Raw genomic sequence first — 27131 nt, forward strand, 5'->3', positions numbered from 1 at the left:
TCAGCGAGCGTGGAACAGCAGTGGCAGACTGCCTAAAGCAGAACAGAGTTCATCTGCTTACCTGATTTGATTGCATGGCAAAAAGCAAGCACTTTCATGTGTTGTGAATTTTGGTTTTGTTTTTCCTGTGTTGCAGGGATTGCGTCTATTCACTGTCGCTTGCGTTTTTTAGCGCTAGTAACCTTGTTTCAGAGAGTGAATCAAAAGCATCAAATAGCCTGTCTTTCTTCTTTAATAACGAATCCATCGACACATGGCCGCCACCGTGTTCGGTGCCTTCCGCCATGCTGCAACCATGCCAATGCTGTCGAGCACACTTACAGGCAGCATGAATCTGGATGCAGCTGCTAGTGCAGTTCCATCACCGGTGCAGCACGAACAACTGAAGGCGCGAAAACGAAGCTGTACGACTGCTAATGCTGTGCGGGGAGCGCAGTTGGCTACAAGGCATGTTTCTATCATCCACGTTTGCCTTGTTGTCTGCGGCTTAACACAATTTCTAGGTTCCAATAGATGAAGATTCTGTAGGATTAAAGCGACTGCATTGAAAATGGAGCATAACTATTCATGCATGCCCAAACTTCACCTGCTATGCACTGCCTCCATCTTCGCTACTACCTGCCTTCCACAAAAGGCTGCTCAGGAGGACAGAGCCATCGCAGGGCATCTAGGTCATTCAGTGCATGCAAACGAGTGCGAGAACTGCAGAGCCTTGAAAATTCCAGTGAAGCATTGCTACCTTTACTATAAGTTAAAAATAATACAATCCCCCCCCCCAAAAAAGGCCAAACAACGATGGTACAATTTTTCTCACGCACGCCTCCCGACTACTATGTTTCCCGGCTGGTACATTCCTTTTCAGAGGTCCTGTGGAACACAGAACAGCAGAGTTCTGTGGATAATTCTTAGCTGTAGAGTTTTTTACACAAAAGTGATATCCCACTCTGGACAAGCTGACAGAAGTTGTTTCATGACAAGTCAACAGGCTGCAGTACAAGCTCAAAGCAAGACTGCCAGTTAATACAGAGCCAACCCACCACACAGCCTCAGTACCTGTGGCCTGGCTTGAATGCTGTCACATGCCAATTCGCAATCTTGTGCCCCACTGTTATTAGCCACAAGTAAACATTCCCTTTAAACTTCCTTCCACCACAATGAATCTGATGTCATAGAAAGTTTGCAGCATATTAAACAAAATAAAAATAAGAAATGAGCACTGAAGAACAATTTTGTAATCACAACAGCTCAGATGTACAACAAATCCTTAACAGAATCGAACATGTTGAAACAGATTTTGTAAGTTTCAGATGCCAGAAGCATCATATTCCAGTTATGAAAATTCTGGTGAGTAAAATGATGTGGTGCCAGCTTTCGCAACTATTTTAACACTAGTGCCATCAGCCATGCAATAATCAGATTCCGAACAGCTATGTCAATGTCAATGGATATTGTCACTGGATACTTATGAACACCCTCCAATGAAGCCTATCCAGGTGATGAATGGAATCGACATCTGGTCTGACGGCTGCCCAGAAAGACGCAATAAGGCACACGATGCCCTTGCAACATACGGGAAGTGCACCACACACCAATGAAAAGCAGCCTTCAACGAGGAACAACAAAAATTTTTTGATCGCCTAGACATGTTACTGTGTTTCCCCCCAAAAAATTCCCCCAATATATGTGAAGAATGGCGAATCTGTTCAATTTGGAAAGCTGCAGTGGCAGAGTTTGAAAATACTGAGGTAAAGAAATGAGTCTTCACTGATGGAGTGTTTGAAGATTCAGGGAGTTTCGGAGCTGAGGAATACTGTCGCATGTGTAGTTGCTAGTTATAAAACGAATCACACGGTACTGTAATGATTTGAGTAACTGTGTTAAATAACCCTGATGCGGATTCCAAATAATGGAGGCGGCATATTCCAGCTGCAATTTCACCAGAATGTTGTACACCAGGAGCTTTGTGTCAGGTGTAGCCACATGTACAGTGTTTTTCAAATTACTCCTAGTGTTCTACTCACTCTGCTGAAGGTGTATTCCATGTGCCGATTCCATGACATGATGACACAGAGGCATTTGAACTGACTTATCCACTCGATGGCAGCATGGTTGATATAAGAAAATGGTACATTGTAGCGACATGTATACTGTAGTTCACGAGTTCCTTGCGGCACTACTGAAGACAGCGACTGCCTCAAACAATCACGAGAGTGCGTTAAACACATTCCTCCGTGCCTCGCCATCTGTGTGTCTGCCTGCAGCGTACATCGATATGGTTCACACCGACGCTGCTCCCGAGAATAGAAGTGGCAGAATCGTCCGTCCAAATAAAAAATAGCCCGAATTTATCCCTCATATGATTTGTTATTGTCGAGATAAGATGAAGCAAAAGCCTCGTGCCCCATTTACGGCCAGTGAACGTACTGAAAACGACAGTACAGTCGCCGACCGATTTTTCAGACTCGAAGGGACCCGAAAAATGGTCCGAATAATTGAACAGTCCGAAAAATCCGTGAAGTACAAAAAAACTACTTTATTGAGATGAAATCTGCTTAAAAATGTCACTGATTTTACCTCGCGACAAATTTCTCTTGCTGGCGACGATTTGCGCCTGTATTTGCGCCAAATTTGTGCTTTCACTCTACACGATCGACAGAAAGGTCACCGCATTTAGTTGGAATACTTCCCACGCTTCTTTGACGGACCTGGCGGGGCCATGTTGTCCACAACCCGAGTGTGCACTACACCGCTCGTCAAACACACACAAAGATAAGGCACTTTTCGTTCAAAGCGGCGGAACCGCCGGACGCAATAACAAAACGGCGAACGGATGTAACTTCGTGAAGACTGAGCGCCACTCGGTCAACGCGGTGAGAGGAGCCCAAGTGACGAAACGGCGAATGGCAAACGTATGAGACCCGCAGTGATGGCTCAATGGTTAGGGCGCTCGGCTACCGATCCGGAGTACCCGGGTTGGATCCCGACCACGGTGGCCGCGTTTCGATGGAGGCGAAACGCAACGGCGCCCGTGTGCTGTGCGATGTCAGCGCACGTTAAAGATCCCCAGGTGGTCGAAATTATTCCGGAGCCTTTTACTACGGCACCTCTTCCTTCCTTCTCAGCCCCTCTTTTATCTCTTCCCTCCGATATGCGAGATAGCTCCTGCACAATTTCCTTCCCCCAACGACCAATTTTCAACGTAAGGGACAAGCGATAACTGCCCGCGACAACACCGGCGACAAAAGCAAGTTGACGGCGATGACAATCCGGCTGCCACCTCAAAGTGTCAGAGATCGCAGGGACCTCTACTGGCAACAATCAGGACGTAAGTGTGTCAAGCCAATCCAACTGCAGTGTAAATCCACCTCAACCCAAGATGGCGCTTTCTGCGCCGGAGAAAAGCTGATAAAATGGCCAATTTTGGGCTGCAGGTGACTGAAATTAGTCCGAAAAATCGAACTTTCGGACTTCTGAAGTCCAAAATACCCGTCGCGAATATGTATGTGCTTCTATGCAGTGACTGACGGTGCCTCACCGAGGTCCGGAACATCCTACAACTCCGAATTATTGAAGTCCGAATTAGCCGTCGGCTACTGTAATAACATTAATCTATCCTGAAGCTAGGAGTCCTGCTTAGAAGTGCAACACCATTTTGGAAACAATATTTTGGCGTTTGAAAGAGCAGTGGCACGAGCCACGCACGACAGACTCTGCAAATAGCATACATAACGCACGCACACAGTAAAGCTCGACTTGAAATAGTGTTTTGCACATGTACACCACAAAGCACGCAATGCTCTTAGCAAAACGCTATCCCATATGCCCATTTTATACTGGCACAACATTCTGCAGTGTCAGAACATCGCTGTGCACTCATCGCAGCTTTGGTAGTGCTACAAGGAATTACCGAGATGGAGTAAAATGAATGTAATTACCTTGGTTTCGTTAACAATAATCTGTATTAACCACACGACACATCATTATGATAATGAATTAAGGCCCTCCTGTAGAAGATGAGACTCGTTAGGTTTATTAATCTGATGATAAATGACACAGTCATCAACATTAATAGGAATTAAAGACTGGTGGGTGCCCGCAGGTGCACATACAGGGGAGGGTGGTCCAGAGATGGTATCTTCCAGACCAAGATTGTGCCCCATCAGCTTCGATCCACTAGGGGCGCTGGGGGTGTGCAGGCTTCACGGACGCACATGTGCATGCAGTCCATGTGTACTATTTTAAACCGGGTTTCAACTGTATGTCCTTTAGGAGGCTTCGCATGAGAGGCTGCAATCAATTCAATACAGTGGTTGGAACAGCGAAACAGGGTGGGGAGAGCCCCCTGGCTAGGGAAATACAGTCCAGCCCGCTTATAAAGAACATGAGCGTCACGCGGCGTCTGTTCGTTATATCCCGAAGTTCGCAGTAAGTGGACTACAGCTTTAAAGACGGTTGCTTGTCAAAACACAAAATTTTTTCTTTGCGAAAAAGTCTGTGATGGACGTGTGTTTTTGCAGCGCAGATCCGATGAGGGAGGTTTCCGGATTATTTTAAGCAAAAGCGTGCTCTTCGCCGAGACCCTTGGCATAGACAAGTTGTCTGAGGCTCTATATGTAGCCCATTGCTACAGGCGCGCTTATGGGTGCTGGCTCCGTAGTTTCATCCTCATCTGATTCCTCCGCGTCACTCTCGTCCCGCACTTCAGAAATGATGCCCTCCGTGCACGGTTCCGCGCTGTCGGCGTAGTCATCGACAGGAACAAAATCATTCCAACCAATGTCATGGCCCCCCATGTCAGAGTCGCCGACGCGCTGCAACAAATCGCTGCCGGGCTGGTCATCTTGCGAAGCATCAGGCTCGGCGTCAGACACTGTGCCGACGAAGCCGGCCTTGCGGAAGCAGTTCCACTTGCCAGTGGCCGTCAGCTCCGCCCAAGCCGCTTTCATCATCTCAACCGCTAAATACAATCGAAATGGGCACGGTGTTCCCGTCCAACATTCCGTATTACAACCAGGGCGACCAGGGCCCCGAAATTTGAACGAAGCCAATGAAACGTCCGCACCGCAACAAGAGTGACTGAAGCGCGCGATGGGGTAGACGTGCAACGCACACAGGCGGCACTCAAGCTAAAGATACAGACGCAATCGCCAGCGGAGAGTCCGCACCGCAACAAGAGTGACTGAAGCGCGCGATGGGGTAGACGTGCAACGCACACAGGCAGCACTCAAGCTAAAGATACAGACGCAATCGCCAGCGGAGAGTCCGCACCGCAACAAGAGTGACTGAAGCGCGCGATGGGGTAGACGTGCAACGCACACAGGCGGCACTCAAGCTAAAAATACAGACGCAATCGCCAGCGGAGAGACCAATGAGGGGCGTCCGTGAGCGTCACTGCAGCCACCTCTTGGCTCCCACAGAAGGCCTGCTTCACGGAGTGTGGCCTTCGCGATCGGCACCGGCGTGGTTGATCACGGAGGCCACGCACGGATTTGCAAGAGAGAGGAGAGGGAAGTGGAGTAGCGAGGAGGGCCGGGAGGGTGGTCTTGGAAGGTGCGCCAGCGGGGAAAGGGTAGCTCGCTTAAGAGCGGCACGAAACGGGGCGGGCAATTCAACCGCGATGAGGCTTGGGAAAACATACCACACGGCGGGCGCACAAAGGGGTCGGAGGCAGGTTATCTCGCATCGCGGCGCCGGGTTTACGCCGTCCATTCACTTCCTCCGATCAGCAGGGCCTAATGATGTTCGTTATACGTGATTTTGTGCCATTGAAATAATGTATATTTTGACGGTCGTGCAGGTCTCGCTCGTTGTATGCGAAAGTTTCTCTTAAGGGCATCAGTTTGAATTAACGAGCTTTTACTGTATAGTACACACCAGGTATTTCAGTGACCACTTCAAAAAAAAAATTTTCTATATGAGCTTTCAGGGGCAAAAATATGGCTTTTGCGGCAGAGTATTACCGGAGTTGGCGGACACCAGAAAAGTGGTGAATAGTCTTATGTAGTAAGCCGGTTAACTAATTTTATTAATTTTTTACCTAGTTGAGTTAGACGCCTAGTTGCAATTAGAGATTTGTAGCCGGTCATTAGCAATAGCCACATCAGTTGCTTGCATTTCAAAAACTTGATTACGCTCACCACTGTGGCTCGACAAACTTTGGCTGTGCCGAGCGCAAATACATGTGCTTTCGAAAGTATGCAGACAAAGCAACACCGTCAGTGCACGTAATTAGTTGAAAACGACAAATTTTTGTCGAACCCCAGTGCCAAGGGTAATCCCGTTTTCAGAATTCTAAAAACTGATACGGCCATTACTGACGACCGGCTACAAATCTAATTGCAGCTAGGCGCCTAACTGTACTAGTTAGAAAGTTATTAAAATTTACTTAACCAGCTTACTACTCAAGACGATTCACCGCTTTTCTGGCGCCTACCAACATAACAATTATTGGTCTTGGGGGAAAGGAATTGGCGCAGTATCTGTCTCATATATCCTTGAACACCTGAACAGCGCAGTAAGGGAAGGGATAAAGGAGGGAGTGAAAGAAGAAAGAAAGAGGTGCCGTAGTGGATGGCTCCAAAATAATTTTGACCACTTGGGGATATCTAACGTGCACAGACATCGCACAGCACACGGGTGTGATAAACATGAAGTGTGGCAAGTGCGCTGCACGCACTCGCGCGCATGGGGGGAGAGAAGACGACGAAGTAGGAGAATACAGATTGGCTCGACCGTATGCTACGTGTACTGTTTCATTGCTAATTATCATTACTACGATACAACATATTTTGGCGACGAGGATGCTGTTTTGATTCGGGACCTTCACGTGGCCTCCTCACCATCCGTCATGAGCTTTTCTGGGCTTCAGCCACCACCACCCTTCCTGCCGACTCCTGGTCGTCCTGCCCTTCCATGGGAGCAATGGGAGCTGGCGTTCCGGAATTACATGCTGGCCTCTGGTGCCTCTACTCTGGGCGCGGACAGGCGGAAGGCCATCCTGCTGAATTGCCTCGGACTGGAAGGTCAGCGCATTTTTTATACATTGGCGCCGCCGTCGTCCACTCCAGCGCCTACAGCTGCGGCTTCGCACTCCGGTGACGAGGCGCCCCGCCTTGACGAATTTGATGCGGCGATATCCATCCTGTCGGAGCATTACAAATCATCCGTAAATGTAATCGCCGCACGTCATCGCTTTCGCCGTCGAGTTCAGGCTCCAGGAGAGACAACCGATGAGTCAGCCTTGTCGGCGACTGCGGGTTTGGGACCATGGCGGACGATATGATCAGGGACCAGCTGGTGGAGAAGACCTCGAGTTGCCATCTGCGTGAGCGCCTACTCATGGAAGGCTCCTCCTTGACTCTGTCGCGCGCCATGCTCCTTGCTTGACAGTGTGAGCAAGCTTCCCGGGAAGCCAGGGAATTGGCTGAGGAGGACGCTCCAGTACATCGTGTGAGATGCGAGCGCGGATCGAGACAAACACCACCTCAGGCCCATTGCTGCAAGTGCCAAAGTCAACCATCACAACCTGCTGCTGCAATACCAGAGCGCATGTGCTACCGCTGCGGTTCTACAACTCACCTAGCGAACAACCCTGCATGCCGAGCCCGCAACCGCAAGTGTCGTCGGTGCGGCAAGGTGGGCCATTTCGACTCTCTCTGCAAGTCGTCCGACCGTCCTGTTCAAGTTCAGCAAGTTGCAGATACTGCTGACACATCGTCAATGCCGGATGGCTCCAGCAGTGCGTCTATTCTCAATGTTGAAAGTAAAAAAAACGGAATTTTCGCCTCAGTCCTGATTGAAGGCAAGTTCATCCGCTTCCTGATTGACACCGGCTCATCTGTGTCAATTATTTCTGAAGACCTCTACCACCGATTCTTCGCTAAATGTTTCCCGCTTAAATCAACTGCAGTTCAACTATTGGACTATTCTAAGTCTCGAATTATAGTCCAAGGGTGTTTTGTTGCCACAGCAAAGTTCCACGACCGTACTGCCTGCATCCTGTTGTACGTTGTCTCGGGAGGCACAACGCTGCTGGGCCTGGATTCCATTGCCGCTCTACAAATGAAGATCAAAGCTGCATCGTTGGAATGTCTTTCCATGACACCTGATACGCCTCTGTTACCTCCTGAGCTATGTCCACACTTCGAACATCTCTTCTCCAAGGAACTCGGAGTTGCTCGTGGCTACGTGCACAAAGTCAGAGTGCAGGATTCCGTTTCTCCTGTTCCTTGCAAGCTCCGACGGCTGCCGTTTGCCATTCGTCAGCAGGTGTCCGAGGAACTCCAGAAGCTTGAAGCTCAAGACATCATTGAACGGGTCGACGCTTCCAAGTGGATTTCACCCATAGTCGTGGCTCAGAAAAAAGATGGCTCCATCCGAATGTGCGTCGATTTGCGTGAGCCGAAAGAGGCTATTGTGGTCGACAGTTTTCCTTTGCCTCAAACGGAAGAACTTCTACATAGCTTGGCCGGGTCACAGCGTTTTTCGAAGTTGGACCTTGCCTCGGCTTACCATCAAGTACCACTTAGCCCCGAGAGTCGGGAATTGACCACATTCATTACCCATGATGGCCTCTTCCGCTTCAAACGAGTGTGTTTCGGCCTTGCTTCGGTGCCTTCGGCTTTTCAGAAGATGATGCACTTAATTTTAAAAGGGTGCAAAGGTGTCCTCTTCTACATCGACGACATCATAGTCCATGGCACCTCCCGACAGGAGCACCTGACCAACCTTCGTGCTGTTCTCGAGCGCCTGTCCCAAGCCGGACTCAAGCTCAACCACAAATGTGTCTTCGATGTTCCGAAGCTCACTTTCTTGGGGCATGTTGTCAGCGGTGAAGGGCTGTTTCCGCTTTCTTCTGCCATCGAGGCGGTTACGAAGGCTCCGACTCCATCTAACATCAGCGAGCTTCGCTCCCTCCTTGGACTTGCGGGTTTCTACTCCAAGTTTATCCCGCATTACTCCGACGTCGTTGAGCCTAAGCGCGCCCTACTTCGAGGCAGCGACTCCGCCTTCACTTGGACTGCTGCTGCGGATTCAAGCTTCAAACTACTGAAGTCCATGTTGACGTCATGTGACGTGTTGCATTTTTTTGATCCTGCCCTTCCCGTGGTCGTAACGACTGACGCTTCCGGATATGGCCTTGGGGCAGTGCTTCAGCAAGACAACGGCCATTCCGTGCAAACTGTTGCGTTTGCCTCCCGTACCTTGACACCCCAAGAAAGAAAGTACTCTGTTGGTGAACGTGAGGCCCTAGCTTGCGTTTGGGCGTGCGAACGGTGGCACGTGTATTTGTGGGGCCGGCCTTTTGTTCTACGCACCGACCACAGTGCACTTGTCATTTTGCTGTCGACGAAAGGAACGGGCCATCGGCCGTTGCGAATTTCACGTTGGTCGGCTCGCCTGTTGTGCTACAACTACACTGTAGAGTACCGCAAAGGCAATGACAACTCTGTTGCGGATGCTCTGTCTGACTTCCCTTACCGACCACATCGTGCAGTGAGCCCAGTGAGTTCGACGCCAGTGACGACGACTTCGTCCGCCTGCTATCGCCAGCCGTGACTCTACAAGAGCTTCAAGAGGCAACCATCAGCGACGCGGCAGTTGTTCAAGCCATTCAGTTTACATCGGCGACATGGCCGGACAAGAAATCCCTACCGGAGAACCTTAGGCCATACTATCTCCTGCGCTCGGAGCTGTCCGTCGTGCAAGGCGTCTTGTACCGAGGTGACAGGCTCGTCGTTCCCGAAAGTTTGCGACGACGCCTCATGGACATCGCGCACGAGTCACACCCCGGGATCAGCCGCACGAAAAGTCGACTGCGAGAGCTCTACTGGTGGCCGCGAATGGACGAGCACGTCGAAGAAATGGTACGGACATGCGTCGTGTGCCAGTCCTGTGACAAATCGGCTCGTCCGGTGGCAGCTCCTCTGCAACCTGTCGCCTTCCCAGAGAAACCTTGGGATAAGGTTGCCATTGATATCGTGGGGCCTTTCGACCAAGCTCCCAGTGGCTGCCGCTTCGCGATTACTCTCATGGATTATTACAGTAAGTGGCCCGAAGTTGTCTTCGCTGATGCCATCACAACTCAAACCGTTCAAGAATTCCTGCTTGGCCTCTTCGCTCGTTAGGGTTACCCTCAAGAGATTGTCTCTGACCACGGACCTCAATTTTCATCGATGGCCATGCAAACTTTCCTCCGCGAACGGGGGATACGCCATTGCTACTCTTCAGTGTACCATCCCCAAGCTAATGGACTCGTTGAACGATTCAATCGAGTGCTTAAGTCCTACATTCAGCTAGCTCTGTGCGAGCGACGCGACCTACGTACAGCGATTGTGGACTACTTCGGTGTCTACCGCTATACGCCCCATGCCACGACAGGAATTGCACCAGCTGTCCTACTTCATGGCCGGTTGCCCCGCACAAGACTTAACGTCGTAGGACTGCCGGATCAGTCCTTCTCAATGGATCCGACAAAAGCGCTTAAGCTTTTGCGGCAGATGCTTGACGAGAAACAAGCGCAATACAAGCTTTATGCGGACCAGCGGAGTGGCGCCCAGTGTCGTGACTTTCAGATTGGCCAGTACGTGCGTGTCCGCAAACCAAATGTGCGAGGCAAACTGTCAGCTCGGTTTTCGGAGCCTCGGAAGGTTGTGGAGCAGCGTGGACCTGCATCTTATCTGCTGGATGATGGGCGAGTGTGGCACTCGTCCAAGTTTTCTGCGGTTCGCCCAGAAGTAGTTCAGCAGCAACTGTCCTCCTCAGCTCCAGCGGCCCTTTTCGCTGATATTTCGCCGCCTATCGACGGCAACCGCATGCCGCCGCCCAGTCCACAGTCCGGAGCCGTGGTCCAGGGTCCTTCTTCGGACGCGCCTTCAATCCATATGATGCCAGCCGTTCCGCCCGCTCCGGAATAGGCAGCCGCTCCTCAACCCTCGTGTAGTAAATCCACAGCGGCAACTGCGACTTCACCTCCTGCGCCGCCTCGCCGAAGTACTCGCAAAAAGAAGCGGCCCGCATGGTTCAAAGACTATGACATCCGCTAGACATTTTGTTTTTTTTAAGTGCGGCGGAAATGTGATAAAGATGAAGTGTGGCAAGTGCGCTGCACGCACTCGCGCGCATGGGGGGAGAGAAGACGACGAAGTAGGAGAATACAGATCGGCTCGACCGTATGCTACGTGTACTGTTTCATTGCTAATTATCATTACTACGATACAACAACCGGCACACAGCCGCCGCGGTCGCGTTCGAACCCGGGAACTCCGGATCAGTAGTCGAGCACCCTAACCACTGAGCCACCGCGGCGGGTGGCACAAGAGGTTCGTTTTGGGGAGAACGTCAGTGGAAGATGACACAAAGCAGGGGCGCCCTTCAACCTCACGGAATGAAAACAACGTGGCTCGGATCAAGGAAATCGTACAGCAAGACCGCACCATTACAGTCTGCATGCATATAGATGCTTTCGATATTAGTAAGACAACGTGCCACCAAATTTTTCGTGAGAACTTGCAGAAACGAAAGGTAAATGCCAGAAAACTGGTAATACTTTTCTGCAAAAGCCATATTTTTACCCTAAAAAGCCTACCGTAAAAACCGGACTATAGGTCAAACAGGAATATAGGTCGACCCCCTAACTAACCAATTCTAAAAATGAAAAAGATCTTTTTTCAATGGGAAAAGTACCGAAAGACATCCTTACTTTGAAACAAATGCGACTCGAGAGGTTGCACAATGGTGACAGTATTTAATTTCATTTAAATGCTGCTTATATGTACACCCGGCAAATTTTTTAACAATATCGCGCACCAATCGGCCCGCGTGTTTGTTTCTGGCACAGGCAAGTACGGCGCCGTAGAGCAAAGCCCTCCTCTTCATGAATCGCCGCAACCAGGATGGCGAGCCTTTGAATTGCGCCCTCGTGAGTCTAGAGGCACGCGCGATCTCTGCTGCTTTCACGCGGATGCATTCGGCAGTCACAGGCAGCGATCTTGCTCGCAGCGCAACGTTTCCTTCCTATTCACGATACACTACGGTCTGCCCACAAAATGATGTTTTCTTCTGGTTGCTGCAAGTTGTAATACGCAGCTTCTGCCTCCGCCAGTACTGAATGGTCTTTTCGGATACTCCAAATTCGCGCTGTGCCGCCAGGTTCCCGTGAGCTTCCTCGTACTCAATCGTGTTTTTCTTGGAGGCGACGGTAAATTGCCGTTAGCTTCTGCTTTGCATCTACTGAAACGCAAAATGGCGGCACTGCTGCTGATGGCGATGGTGATGGAGGCTGTTGACTTCAGCCACCCATTGTTGCAAGACTTCCGTATTTTTTCCGCCAATGACCGGTATATAAGACGGGGGTCGACTTTTCACAATGGTTTTTTGAAAAAAAGTTCGACCTATATTCCGGTTTTTACGGTAAATTTGAAATTTTTGTTAAAATTTTCGCTGAAACAAACCCGGTATTATATATGCAACAACTTTTTAAATCTTTATCTTTCCAGTGAAACGACGATTTCGTAGGGCAGGTTCATGGCAACACTTCAAAGTAATTTGCTGCTTGAAAATTCACCTGGTTCGGGATTTGGAGGCAGTAGATGTCGGCAGCACGCGCCTGGTGAAATTTGGTGGCAAAACAAAAGCTCATGGACTGCCAGGCCTGCTCTTGACCATTTGTGCTCGAATCAGCCAGTGCGAGCTGCACTTCTTGAACTGATGCTGCACGCCGGCGGCGCCACCAAAGGACTTCACGGAACTAGTGCAGTTAGTGCAGCCAAATCAAAGCAACCTGTAGAACTGTTCGTGGTAAGGTGTCATGTGAACCCAAGAGCTAGTATTATTCCCCAATTATTTGAAAATTTGAACATTCAGACACAAGAACTACTGTTGCTCATCGCATTACACATCCTTCAAAGAAGCCACAGCTGCAAAGATTGTAGGCATATAGAGTAGGTCAGCTAATGCAGCATGCAGTAGTCTGCAAGAAACACCCCAGACTCACTTGACTGTCCAATTCGTATCGTCATCCTTCAAGCCTTCACTCTTGAAGCGCACAGTCATCTTCAAGTTCCGCCCACGGCAGGAACGCAGCCTCGGTACCAAATGCCTCCGTGGCGCTCTGGATGCCTTCGCTTTCTTGGCTCGTGGCTCAGAAGGGGCAGTCTCATTCTCGGCCGCTGGCTCAGAAGGGGGCATACTGGTCTCATCAGAGCGTGAGCCAGCAGAAGACGTGCCAGGTACGCTGAGCAGGGAGTCAGTCGATGCCTCCATCATGTCACGCACTGTTGCGCAGACTGCAGAAAAAGGCAATGTACCACCAGGATGAGCCATCTCATAAGTGAACTGGCTAGGCAGCCTGAAATATTACTCCAAGTCCACTCCTAATGAAAAGGGTATAGTACATTATGGTATGGTTTATAGGGGTTTATCATCCCAAAGCAAATTAGGCTATGAAGGACACTACAGTGAAGGGCTCTGGAAATTTTTACCACCAGGTGTCCTTTAAAGGGGCTCTGAAGCACCTTCCGAGGAGAGGACATCAATTTTCTCAATCACTGCACTGCGTCGTCACAAACACCTGAGCCAAATATACACTTCTACAAGCAGCAGAGACCGCACAATCACGCGCGTAAGAGGGCGAGCCCTTCCCGGCGGCTCTCTCATGCTCGCACCTTCCTCCGTCGCTCGCATCTACGTACACCAGTTGACAGATGGCTACTGGTTAGGTTCTATCAGACGTCACACAGCTACCAAGGCCGTGGCCAACAAGCCGCGTAGGTTCGGCGGGTGAGGAAGCTCTCCCCCGGAGGTGGGGCTGGCGAAGGAGTGCAGACCTTCCAGCATGCAAAAAGTGACGAGAGGAGAGGGAAAGGCTCGAAGGCGCTGAAATTCAAATTTTGACTGCAGATAACTCTGTTTCTACAAAGCGCATAAAAAAATCCTTCGTGTTCAATATTCGTGATGCGGCATGCTTTAAAATCCCAGGCGTACCGCAACTTTATTGGAGCCCCTTTCAGAGCCCATTTAATGTGCACTGACATTGTGCAGTATACAGACCTCTAGAATTTCACTTCCACCGAAATTCGACCGCCACGGCCGGGATCGATTCCATGTCTTTCGGGTCAGCAACCGACCGTCATAACCACTGAACCACCGTGGAAACAGTATGCAGGATAAAACAGCTCAAAGTTGCAAAGGGGCTATGAAAGACTCAGTAGTTGAGGGCTCAAAATTAATTTAGGCTGCCTATGGCTCCCAATAAAGATGGTCACTCAACCTTGCCGTCAAGCAAACAGAGCTAGACCCACAACACAGTGCCTAGGCAAAGACTGTTCCCCTGCAGCCAACACGAAGACCTGCCCACTCCTTGAAAAAAGTGACCCAATATGAACTCTAATGGAGGAAAATCTTAAGCAGGTTTAACTCTTCACAATCAGGGAGATCCCAGGCAGGTGAAAGGTGGATTCCAACTTTGAGAACTAATGTTTACAACCGCCACAAAGCAAAAAACCAGGATGGAAAGACTTTTTTTTGACAGGACAGGCCAGGACTGCGCTGACACGTCCACCTTTTTTTAATTGCAAAATTGAGTAAATACAGAAAGAAAAAAAAACAGCCTATGTCTTATGAGATTTAGAAACAGGAACAATATTGGTAAAATCTATAGCATGGATTTAAGTGCAATAAATGCCCATTGCACTGCCATCATCCTCAGTGCAAAGTTTGAGTGTTCTTTTCTGTATTTTTACGTGCAAAACAACCTCCACCCCACAACTCCAAAATGAGAGGCGAATGCTCATACCACAAAGCCACCAGTGCAGTGGAAAGGTCAACGATTCAACCCTTGATTTTACCAATGCTGCATGGTTTTCTCCCCACTAGTAATGAAAGTAGCAGCACATGACTCTCTTTAAATGGACCGGAATCTGCAAGATAATTGGCTGTAATATAGTTGTCAGCAGCCACGAGTACTTAGTGCTTCGAAAATGTGAACTGAAAGTCACTACAACTGCACTCAAAATATGGAACATCATGTAGCAACATAAAATCTCAACATAGGAATCCCTAGGAGATAATGTAGAGACCGCTAAGGGTTTCATCGCTTACTGTCAGCATGCTTTGTATAAAAAAGTTCTAACAAGGCTGCTGTTTGGGATAGTTAAACGCAGGATAACTGGAAATATGTAGATAAATGTAAAGGGACAAGTAAACAGATGGAGAATATGTCAATAGCATTTCTTAAAATAAAGTGTCTAATGGGTGTGGACATTCTGCACACTCACGATTTGCACTTGTACTGATGATATCACCAGCATGAGAATGTGCATGTTGGTGATGTGCGATAAGAATATGAAGAGGCGCGTACTTAATTTTTTTAACAGTTATGTTCTGTGCCCCATACCTGCATCAATGTAGTCACTGAATGGCATAAGTGGTACAAAAAAAAACACAGCCTGATAGTATTCTTGAAGCACAGTCAGAGCAGTGCAGTAAAGACACCAGCAATTTCGAGAATACACTTTCAGAAATCGTGGCACAGGGCAAAAACACAGAAAGGCAGAGACAGTGCCATACCGACAGGGCGCAGTCAACATAACACCAGTTCACCAGACTCCTGCTGAAAGCGCACCGACAATGCCTAATGCTGTGTCAGGTCACTGATCCATTTATCATCCAATCTGCACGTATTAATAAAAGTCCAAAAGTATGTTCGTAACTAGTGCTTCCAAAATGTTTTAAATGCGTTTTCTAAACTTCGTACCTCTTTTTCGGCAATGCCTTTATATCTACTTCAACAATAAACACTGAACCCACTGAACTACACGTGAGCGTTTCACAACGTTAAAGGCCGGACCATGGGGCAGCGCGTTTCTTCGGCGTCCCTTCAGTGTGTCTGCTACAGGAGTCACCAGAGACAAAATTTCGCCGTTTGGAAGGTGTTTAATACAAACAGAGACCTTCGAAGCGTCGAAACTTCGCCTCCGGTGAAGAGACACTTTCCAAGCGCTGAAATTTCGCCTCCGGCGATGCTAGCCGATACGCTGACGCAGGGCCTAAGAAACGCTGCCTTGGGGATCCACCTTTACGATTACACACCGACCTAAATAGCAGCGTCTGATGAGACCTTCGAAGCGTCGAAACTTCGCCTCCGGCGAAGAGACACTTTCCAAGCGTTGAAATTTTGCCTCCGGCGATGCTAGCCGATACGCTGACGCAGGGCCTAAGAAACGCTGCCTTGGGGATCCACCTTTACGATTACACACCGACCTAAATAGCAGCGTCTAATGACTCCATTTAATAAAAATAAGCTTCGTTCTCACTATAAAACATATCTATTGTCTGTAAAAAATCTGAATGAAGTTCGACGTCACTTTGGTCGACCAGCTTGGAAACGATGAGCGACGCTTCTGCGTCCGGGTACAGCCGCCGTTGTGCTGTTCTTCGTACCAAAATAAAACGTCGGAGACAAGCACATGCGTCACCGTTGCACGCGGTTTAGCATTGTTACGGGCGTTTTAACGTAACCGCGCACGGACTTATAGCGCTTCGGGTTTGTTAAACCCATGGTGAAACATCGGCCCACTACGTGATTGTAGCTCGCCCACATGCGTGAATGACAATCTTTACCACTCGCTTCGAGGCGCACAACCTTTGCCTTCTGTAGTAGCGGACTGGCAGAAGGTTAAAGCAGAAGCTTACTTACAATACAGTGCACTAGAAGCTCACTATACTTGCAACGAGGGACCTGGCAGGAAAAGGACGAAGCAAACGCTCATGAACGCTGGCAAATCCAACGTTTAAAAAAGGCAAAGTTAGCGGCTTGCAGGGTTACCAGATCGCCCTAACTACAGGTCGCCAAATTCGGAAACGTAACAGCCCAAATGTCGCCAAAGACGAATATTTTAAGTAGCCCCGAAATAGCAAAAAAGTTTTTACTTTTTGTCAGGTGATTTTTTAGGCATTTAAAATTCATCTTCCGCAAGAATATGCACCTATTAGATTTTTCCACGCTTTACCTTTCGAGATGATCACAGAGGGCATGCAAGACATCTACCTTGGGGCATGTGCCGCGGAAAGCTGATGCAGTACCATCTACCTTGGCAGTACCGCCAATCAGTTCAATGGTTTCGTGGCATAGTGCGGTCTTCATCGGAGTTTTTAAATGCATACTTTAAAAACGTAGGTCTTCGTCACAAATTCTTGTGTCTTCTTTTTTCTAAAAGCAGAACTATCGATTTTGCATTATGGAGCTCATGACAGTTTCGCTGAGCGCAACGCAACACCGTAAAAGAAAAACTAAAATAAATTGTCACAAGTAGGCTAGAGAAGGATCTTAAGCATCGTAAGCTGATTGGGTAGCGGGGCTGCAATTGACTCATGTACAAAATGTTTTAACTGAAATGGAACAAAAATTCTTGGCCCGGTTTGAAATCCTTGCAGCGGCTATCCTCCGTTTCTGACCAGGCCACACTACGTACGCGTGAGGAGCGCTAGCTTCCAATTTCTCATTAGGCAATCTATGTCTCAGGTCGGTTTTAGTGAGCGAGACACTCGTTCGATTGCGGCGTTTGATACGGGTAGTGATAGCAAGGAGAGCGTATACTTATACTTCTTGTTATACGCGCAGGAAAAAATTTAGCCCGAAAATAGCCAAAGAGGACACAGACGTCATTTCTGTTATCTAATCAGCTCTCGATTTTGTGGCAGCAAAAACTTCAGCTGAAAACAGGATGTGATAACTTTGCATTTTGAAGGTGTGGACATAACTCTGCGTAGCTCGCATACGCAACAAGTTTCGCTCTGTTTTGAGCATGAGCTCATACCTTAGCTCATATGTCGATGCTCCAACTATAGAATTTAAAAAATCAGGTATTTTTAATTTGAATAAAGACCATAAGCATTTAAGCAAACGTATGATGCCGCAGTATTTATGCTCTACAGCTGAGCAGATTCGGCAGAGAGCAGGGATGAAATTTTCTTAGAACTCAGCTAGAATATTTGCAATGAATCACTGTACAATCTCAGCGGCGCATCTTCTGCTTGGTTGCCAGCAAATTTCTTTTAAATGCAGAGACCAAATGAAGTTGAATTGTTTTTTTTTTGGGGGGGGGGGGGGGGCGGACGAAATGGCGCAGTATCTGTCACATCTCGACCGACACCTGAAACACGCCGTAAGGGAAGGGATAAAGGAGGGACTGAAAGAATAAAGGAAGAAAGAGGTTCCGTAGTGGAGGGCTCCGGAATAATTTCGACCACCTGGGGATCTTTAACGTGCACTCACATCGCACAGCACGCGGGCGCCTTTGCGTTTCGCCTCCACCGAAACGCTGCGTCGAAGGCAGAGACGACTTCAGCGATTTCAGTACGTCAATAGCGTTCATCCATTGCCATCGCAATCGTTTCGATGCGTCTGGCGCTGCGCCTTTCACACCCTACTCCTCCCACCTGCTGGCCTTGCCGCGCTTGTGCCCGCATGCGTCGAAAACTTTGTTTCGCTTCGTGGTGCACGTAACTTTTTCGTGCCAACTGTAACGTTTTTAACCTGTCGTTTAATGTTCTTTCGTTCTCCTTCCTCGTCTCTGGAAAACTTACTGGCCAGCTTTCTAGTTCGTTTCCGCCACTGTGTGTCAAAGCTCTTTCTGTACAGGTATTTAAATACCTTAGCTGCCCACCTGTTATCATCCAATTTCCTCAGGCGTTCTTCGTACAGTAATTTACTCTGAGCTTCATGTGCTTCGAACGTTGCCCAGCCGATATCCCCCTGTACTGCCTCGTTTGTGGTTTTCCCGTGGGCACCTAGTGCAAATCTTCCGACAGTTCTCTGATTTACTTCTAATCCCGACTGAACTGCAGCTCTTAAACATAGAACTGCATTCCCGAAAGTAAGCCCCGGCACCATTATTCCTTTCCAAATACCCCTGAGGACTTCATGCCTGTTGTACCCCCACAATGCCCTATGTTTCATTATCCCGGCATCTCTTCTCCCTTTTGCTATGAGAGACTGTTCGTGCTTTGCCGTGTACCTATGCCCGTTCTTTACCCATACCCCAAGATATTTGTATTCGGCCACTCGGGGTATTTCATGGCCTTGTATTGTAAGCTCCTGATCAGTTGTGCCGTTGAAAACCATCATACCTGACTTAGTTGCGCTAAAACTGAAACCTAAACTGTCTCCTTCGTCTCCAAAGTTTGAAAATCTTCCTGGCTATCTGTTAATAGTACAATATCGTCCGCATAAATTAAACCCGGTAGTCGTTGCTCAGTATACTTTCTGCCTAATGTGTATGACAGATCATAACCTAGATTGCTTCCTTGTAGCCTTCTTTCCATACTTATCATATAAAACGTGAACAGCAGCGGTGATAGAGGACAACCTTGACTTAATCCTTTGTGTATGTGGATAGTTGTACTCTTAATTCCTTCCCATGTTATTTCAACTTCATTTTCTCGATATATTTCCAGTCGAAAATTAATTACCTCATGACTGACACCTTCACCTTTTAATAGGTTCCACAGGAGTTCCCTGTTCACGTTGTCGTATGCACCGCTTATGTCCAAGAAGGCTAAATACTGAGGTCTGTTTTCCGCCTTAGCTATTTCTATGCACTGGGTAAGTACGAACAGGCAATCATCTAAGCGCCTACCAATTCTGAACCCGTTCTAAAGTTCTCCGAGTATTCTATTACATTCTACCCATGACTGCATTTTTATTTTCACCGCCTGCATCGCCAGCCTGTATGTAACTGATGTTATCGTAATCGGTCGGAAGGATTTTATGCTCCTCTTATTGCCTTTTCCTTTATAAATCAAATTCATTTTACTTTGTTTCCAGCTGTACGGAATTTGCTGATAAGTTATGACTGCCTCCAATACTTTTTTCAGCGTTTCCTTGCCTCTTGGGCCAAGTTCATTCATTAGCTTGATTAGAATTTCGTCGATCCCTGCTGACGTACATCTTGGAATATTTGCTCCCACCTTTTTCCAGTTAAGATTCGTCAGTTCCACGCTGTTTTCTATTGTGCGTTGCTGTGTTGCTCCCTCATTTCGGGAGATTACTCTATCGTCTTTCTTAAATGACTCAGCTATAACTGATGAAATGTAGTTCACAGCGTCATCTCCCTCTAAACATTTTCCTTCGGCATCGTGAATCGGTTCTTGCTTTCTGTGATTCGCTTTGCCCAGCCAGCTTATATGGTTCCATAATTTTCTTGGCCCCCCTTTAGTTGCATCGTGAACTTCAGCCAGCCACGATCAGAGGACTGCTTTATTTTAACCTGGACGAGGACCTGCACTTGCTGTTTCTTTTGTCGACAAGATTCCCATTTTCGGCCTATTTCCTCTTCAGATAACTGCGCCCTCTTTGCTTCTCTGTGTTCCCGTGATGCCAACCGTCGTTGTTCGATGGCCTCCCTAATTTCCTTATTCCACCAACTTCGTGGCTTCCTCTTTCCTCTCCAGTGGTTTACTCCTTTTACTTGTTTTATTTTTTTACTAACGAGGAGCTCTAACTTATAATCCCACTTTTCCACGGGATGTGTCTCTATTGCTTCCTCTATGCACGCCGCTATATTTGCGCTATTTGTTCTGCATTTAATTTTCCTCACTCTTTTTGACTCCCCTTCATTTCTCTTTTGAGCAGGGCTCCAAACAGTAGACTAATACGCTTATGATCACTACCGAGGCTGTACTTCCCCTCTTCGTCTATTTCCATCATTGCGAGCTTGCTATACATCCCGTGCGAGATTAAGCAGTAGTCAATGGTCGTTTGCCTGTTACGGGATTCCCACGTGATTTGTCCCTCACACTTAGTTTCTCTATTTACAATAACTAGGTTGTGTCGCTCACAGAACTCTAGCATCAACTTCCCGTTATAATCTGTGTATCCATCCAGATCCTCGATGTGGCCATTCATGTACCCCAACAGAATAATATTGGCGCCTTCTCCAAACTGCTTTATATCGGCACTGAGACCCTTAACTAGATCCGTGTTCTCTTGCCTGCATTTGTCCCCTGTCCCTAAATAAACTACTCCTAGCCATGTCCTTTTACCGGCAATTGTACCCGATACCCAGACATGTTCTTTGCAAGTTGACTTTATTCTTTGCCAATTTGTTCCTTGATGTACCAGCATACCTACTCCTCCTCCCTTCCTCTCCGTTGTTGTTCTGTTGCTCCCTTCCCAGACGTAGCCATCAATAAACGGTGGGTCTTCTAGATCCCTGAGGTGTGTCTCGCATTGCGCGTATACACCTACTTCGTCCTTCAACTGAAGTTCTATCTCTAACCACATCGCTCTCTTTCTACCGCCTTGCATGTTTATGTACCTGATCCTAGTGTTAAATTTATTTTTTTGTAGTTTTCTTTCTGGACCTCTTAGTGGCCATTTTATTGGTGTCAGCCTGCATTGCTACACTTTCTACTTTGCTTCTACCTACCCCTATGCCCTGAGCCACAATGGACTCCATAAAAAAGCTAGTGCACGGCCTGCCAGGCGCCACCCGATCTCGGCTCCTAGCCTTCTATTAAAGCGGATGCCATCTCGTGTAAAGCCTCAGCCAAAGCCTGCTCTATGCACTTCCCTGTTTGCTGCCACTTCAAAGCCTTTTTTCTCCTGGATTAACTTCCATATCTCCCGAGTAACAGCCACAACGTTCTTGACAATTTCTCCGTTCCGTCCTAGCAGTTCCGGAACTGTGCACACCACGATCTGGACTTGCTGTGCTATCGCCCTTAAATCGTCAACTCCTTCCGCTAATCTTTCCACTACATTTGCGGCTTCACCATTCAAGACATCATTTAGTCCTGCCGCTATCACTACCAAATTGCGCTCTTCAACATTCTTAGAAAGTTCGTTGTTTGTTTCTCTCAGTACTGCGTCCATTTTCCTGCCTGGGAATGCCCCGACTGCTACCCGCTTATCACCCTTTACACACTCCATTATAGTTCTTTTGCCACTACTAATCTTTGAGTCTCCATCGATAAGTACTTGGGCACTCGCTTCCTCCATCCTAACTTCCGGTTTATTATGCTGCCTCTTATCTGTGGCTGCGACCTCATTCATGGAAGTTATCTTGTTCCCCTTCTCTCCATCACCAACAGGCTTCCTAGCTGCCACGTGGGCGTAGCTGTTCCTGTCTGAACCCGCCTGACCTAACTCCTTATCGCTGTCCATGCCAGCGCAGGCCCCATCATCGTAGCTGCCGCTGGAATGTCCGCCAATGTCGCTCCGCTTGGCGGTGTCAGCCATTTTTGCGTTCAACAATTCACTAAGCTGCTCTTGGAGTTTGCGCTTCGCTGCCCTCTCTACCTGCAGCTCTTTTTCTAGGGCATCCATACGTAGCGCTAGGCTGGTGTTTGCTTCGTCAGCCCTGTCCAGGCGTGCACCTAATACGCAGCATTTGCACATAAAATCCGCGCCTTCGGCTTACCGCAACAGCGCCGCCTGCCGGCCCGTCAGATGACGAACTCCGTTGCCCTGGTCCTCGCTGTGCCTAACCTGCTTCGCATCGAAGCCTCAGTGCACGGCGCTTCGGTATATACTGGCCGCCGTTGTAATAAAGGTACTAATCTTGTCACCGCTTTACGCTCTCCATCTCATAATGAAATAACTGCGGATGTGGTAAATTTACGCGACGCCTTCAGCAGCGGCGCAAGAAAACGCCCGGCGAGCCGTATCAGCCAACAGAAGCTAAGCGGCTGTGGGAAGAGATTTGCTTGTATCGCAGTTATCACAATTGTGCCAGCTGCTCGGAAGTGATCAACGATCCGCAAACGTTGTTTACTTTTTACATTGCTCTATCCCGGTGTTCATTATTTTAGCGACGAACAAATTTTAGAGCATTGTTCTGACGCCGACGCGACCGGATTCGGGACTGGATCAGTTCATATACCTCACTGCAAACACTACTTCCTCGGACTCGCAAAAAAGGTTCCCAGAAGAAGCGCCCTCTAGGATAATGTGTCCCCAAGTCAAAAAATAAGCCAAGCACGAATTTTTCCGGAACACACTTGTTAAGAAATCGGCGCCTTCATTGGACTCTTCCTTGAATTTAAAAATTGATGTAAGCATGAAGTGTTTTGCAGTTAGATCACACCACGGCTGTCTGTCTCCATTCTGAAAATAAATACCGCAGCATATAAATTATTACGGGGGCAAGTAGCCAACTTTTAATGCCCTGCATACCATTACATCATGTCTGCTAACCCGTACACGTACCTTGCAAGCTCTTGTACAAGCGTGAAGCTCCTTTCTTCTTGTGCAAAGCATAGGCACTGAGCTAACATCCTCTAAATAGTGCATCGGGCTCATGTGATAGTTATATTATATGTACACGAAATACGCACTGCTTGTGCTACGCTATCATTAATCTCTAAATAAGATGCCCAGCAAACGTTAGAGATCACTGCGGCTACCCGCATTGGAAGAATGCGAAACCGTCGACGCCTCCTCGACACTGGTCGACTTTCAAATTTGGCGCCACGATTGTTTTCTCGGTCAGTTGATTGCTTGGTTATCGATTAACTCGGATTATAACCTCGTTTCATCCCGGCAACCATTTCGAGTTTTCAAATTTTCCGCCGTACTTCGATCCCGTCCACTGACTATATGACCATCCAGGCTATTTACCCGTCCATTACCTTCTGCTTCTCATTAATTACCTAATTTCCTCTAATTTATCATTGCTTTTTTTCTATATCTGGTTACTTATCGATCACTTATCACTGGTCATGTGATTAGTAGCAGTAGTAGTAGTGGTGGTTTATTTAAAACTAAATAAAAACGGAAGAAAAGAATGTTGCCGGCTGCAGCAATAGCTATCTAATATCTTAAGCTCCCGAGCTGCAGCCGGCGGAGGTGAAAGGGAAAGAGCGAGGATAGCGAGGAGAAGTATAAAGGGGAGCGATAGAAAGAAAGGACAAGGGAGAGCTTTGTACACTATTCACAAAATACATAAGGCAATCAAGTTCGCGCCGCTCGTGCGCTAATGTTCAGGCCCTGTTCCAAAATAAGTGCACGCGTGTGGCCACTGCGTGCAATTTTTACCGGGAAAAAATAAACTGTATATACATAGCCACGCGCACGTAGCGTCCTGCGTCGAACTTTTCGCGCGAGCCTGCACATTGCACGAGCAGCCGGGGTGGGGCCAGCAGCAGCCTGCTACACCTTAGTCACCCCTGAAGAATGTACTGAGTTGGTCCTGAAACGTTTGGGTAAAAGTTAAAGGTATTGGTTTGCGTCAGTTTTTTCACAACTATCTCAAGAACCCAACCAGACGGACTTCCGTCGAAGATGTTTTCGTTCAAATCCTAACGAAAAGGGTTCAGCTTAACTTAAGGACAACGCAGCGAGCCATAGAAAGAATAATGATAGGCGTAGCCTTAAGAAACCGGAAGCGGGCAGAGTGGGTGAGGGAACAAACTCGTGATATTGGCATCCAAGTCGAAATCAAGAGGATTAAATGGGCTTGGGCAGGGCATGTAATGCGAAGGAAAGATAACCGCTGGTCCTTAGCGTTAACGGAGTGGATTCCAGGAGAAGGCAAGCGTAGCAGGGAGTGGCAGAAGGTTAGGCGAATAAGAGTAGGAAGTTTGCAGGCATAAGGGTGGGCGCAGCTGGCAAAGGACAGGGCTAATTGAAGAGACATGGGAAAGGCCTTTGCCTTGCAGGGGATTTAGTCAGGCTGATATGAAGATGATGATTTTGTGTGGTAAAGAACCTTTTGTTTAGAGAAGGCGATAAAATGATGGGAGCTTTAAAGCTGAGTAGCCTGACAGCTCCTCGGAGGCTGTCGAAGTCACCAGCGGATTTAAGCCTTCCACCGGCCTGTATTTACTGAGCGATCTCAGTTTCACCGCAGAATCACTATGCCTGTTCTTTACTATGAGAAAGAAATGTTTGAAAAATTTCTACTTCATGTGGTAAAGTCAAGCTTGGTTTTAGCATTAAAGAAACGCCTCATTCCATCGAGTTGCTATAGTAGGCTTTTTAAAACAGCGCAAAAGATGCGTTTGCTTTGATGGGTAGGCTTAATGAAAATGCAGCTGATAATTTTTTTTATATTGGCAGCTGCCGGAGTTAACCTTTCGTAATTATCGTGCGCTTGTAAGGCAGGAAAATGAGGTAGCAGCATACAGACGTCACCTGTTGTACACAAAATAAACTTCCTTAAAGATATTCTCGCAGGAGTAGCCTACGAATCTGGGGCAAGCCTTCGGGGAAGAGCCTTGGTATTTATTAGGGAGTCTTCCTGTACAGCTGTCTTCGGCGAGCAGTGCAACATATTTCGTTAAACCCAGCTTACGAGCCAGTTCTGGCTGCGGCTCCCAATCAGACTGCTCCCGTTTGGGGGAGGGGGGGGGGCGTTCAGGAAATTCATTGAAATGCGTTCCCGGGGGGTTATGCACCTGTTTGACCAACCCCGCCGCACAGCAATATATTTTTTTTCTGATGGTTCAGACACTGCTTTAGGCAAAAGCTCTTATTTATAGTGATGATAATTCACAAGAATCACCGCACGTGCTCGACTGCAAGGAGAGAGGGTGTCGGAAACCCCGACCGCGCTTCGCCTCGCACACGACAGGCGGCGCAGCCACCTCAAAGCTCAGGGTATTTAATGCCGGCTCTAACCTCAGACACCCATGGCCATGAACAGGGGCATTGGCGGCCGATGTGGGGCGGAGGCTGCGATATGGTGAATTCATGTTCGTCTTTACCAGAAACAGATGCCTGTGTGCCGAATTGCAGCATTGCAATTGCAGTGCAGTGTCTTCAATACCGACAGCCAAAATTAAGCGATGAAAAGCAGCTTACGAAATTCCCGGTAAAAAAACAGCAGGCAAGGCTCTCCACGGATCATATAATTTTTTAACCGTAAGCAGATCTCCATAAGATGGGATTTCTTCTAACAAGCTTCTAGGAGGCACTTACAGCATTTCATGAACAGATTTAGAGGAATTCTAGGAATTTCTCAGGGAGTTCTAGTTGCAAAATAGGCGACAAAAATTGGTTTGGCGGTTTACCATTGCTAAGCACGAAATATTGTGCACAAGCAAGTTTCTTTTTTTCAGGTGTTCACCACCGCAACGTACCTGAAAGAGCGAATAAGGTGTCCACTGACCCAAGGAGCCAGTTATGGGGGTCTTCAACTTCTCATCATCGATGATAATTCACCCAATGTGCGCCGGCGGCCAATGCTTCGGTGCCGCGTTTCTTCAGCAATGTCGTCAACGCCAACGCATATTGCTCTATTGCACCTTGTTCCTGCAACAACGTTTCCCACGCCAACGCACGCAACATATCTAACCACCGCCACATAGCCGGAAGTCTTACCAAAGCAGATCGGTACAAGTACGAGCCATGTATAAAGTGGCTTCGACATAAGATCACAGGAGCCATTATAGTGGATCAGGTAAAGTTTACTCAGTGTATATCGAGCAGGCAGTGATCAGCTGATTAGGTAAGCACCCAGGCTTTTATAATGGTCCAGCAAGATGGCGGCTATTTTTAGGTCACTGCAAGCCAACTAAACCGAATTACGCGTTGCGTAGTGCGCGCACTCAGCAGCAGGAGCGAGCCCATGTGAAGACATTGGAAATTCGGTACACGCCTAACCTAGTAGGCTTCCACTAAATTAAAGTTATCCATGATCTGAGCATGTCCAAACGTTTCAATAGACGCGCCTATGATTGGGAAATGGGGGCTAAGCTGGCAAACGGTGCAAAGGCTGCCCAGATGTGCAGAAAACAAGTGAACGTGTATCGCTAGAAATGACCCAAGGAGGGGGGGGGGGGTGAAAACATGAAGCGCATTGCAGGAAAGCCGTAGCGCATTCTAGGACGCCTCATGGGTAACCGTCGCCTCACTGTACATACTTTAGCTGCTGGATGGTCCGCATTCTCTCGCCCGTTCACATAGTTTCTACGCGGGAAGCGCCCATGGCATCCCTGGCAGCTAGCGCAGCTTCAGGAGCCGTCGCCATCAGCCGCTTCTCTTACAACAAAACAGCTGGTGGTGTTTTCATTAACTGGCGCGCTATAGCGCTGGATAACTCTTCTTCGGGATTAGGAAACGAGCTATAGGCCACCCAGGCCACTTTCTAAGCTGCGTGCGCTGTTGCCCAGATCTTCGCTGTTAACAC

At 48.1% G+C, this 27131-nt stretch overlaps 1 protein-coding gene across 2 annotated transcripts in view; it reads right to left on the reverse strand.

The window, feature by feature from the left end:
• Positions 1 to 16795, reverse strand: part of LOC144099327 (uncharacterized) — a 50436-nt gene extending 33641 nt beyond the window's left edge. Inside the window, exons 1-2 of one of the 2 annotated variants that reach the window (XR_013307382.1) lie at positions 16094 to 16625; positions 12995 to 13286 (exon numbers count right to left, since the gene is read on the reverse strand). Coding sequence is in view for 1 of the 2 variants with exons in the window: in XM_077632543.1 (XP_077488669.1) it covers positions 12995 to 13266 (272 nt within the window). In the remaining variant the exon portion in view is untranslated. Of the gene's footprint in view, positions 1 to 12994; positions 13287 to 16093; positions 16626 to 16696 lie in introns of those variants that run through there. The other variant, XM_077632543.1, reaches the window with a different exon arrangement.
• Positions 16796 to 27131: the final 10336 nt, after the last annotated feature.

The sequence above is a fragment of the Amblyomma americanum genome, chromosome 7 (assembly GCF_052857255.1).
Source record: "Amblyomma americanum isolate KBUSLIRL-KWMA chromosome 7, ASM5285725v1, whole genome shotgun sequence".
NCBI classification, from domain to species: Eukaryota; Metazoa; Arthropoda; class Arachnida; order Ixodida; family Ixodidae; genus Amblyomma; species Amblyomma americanum.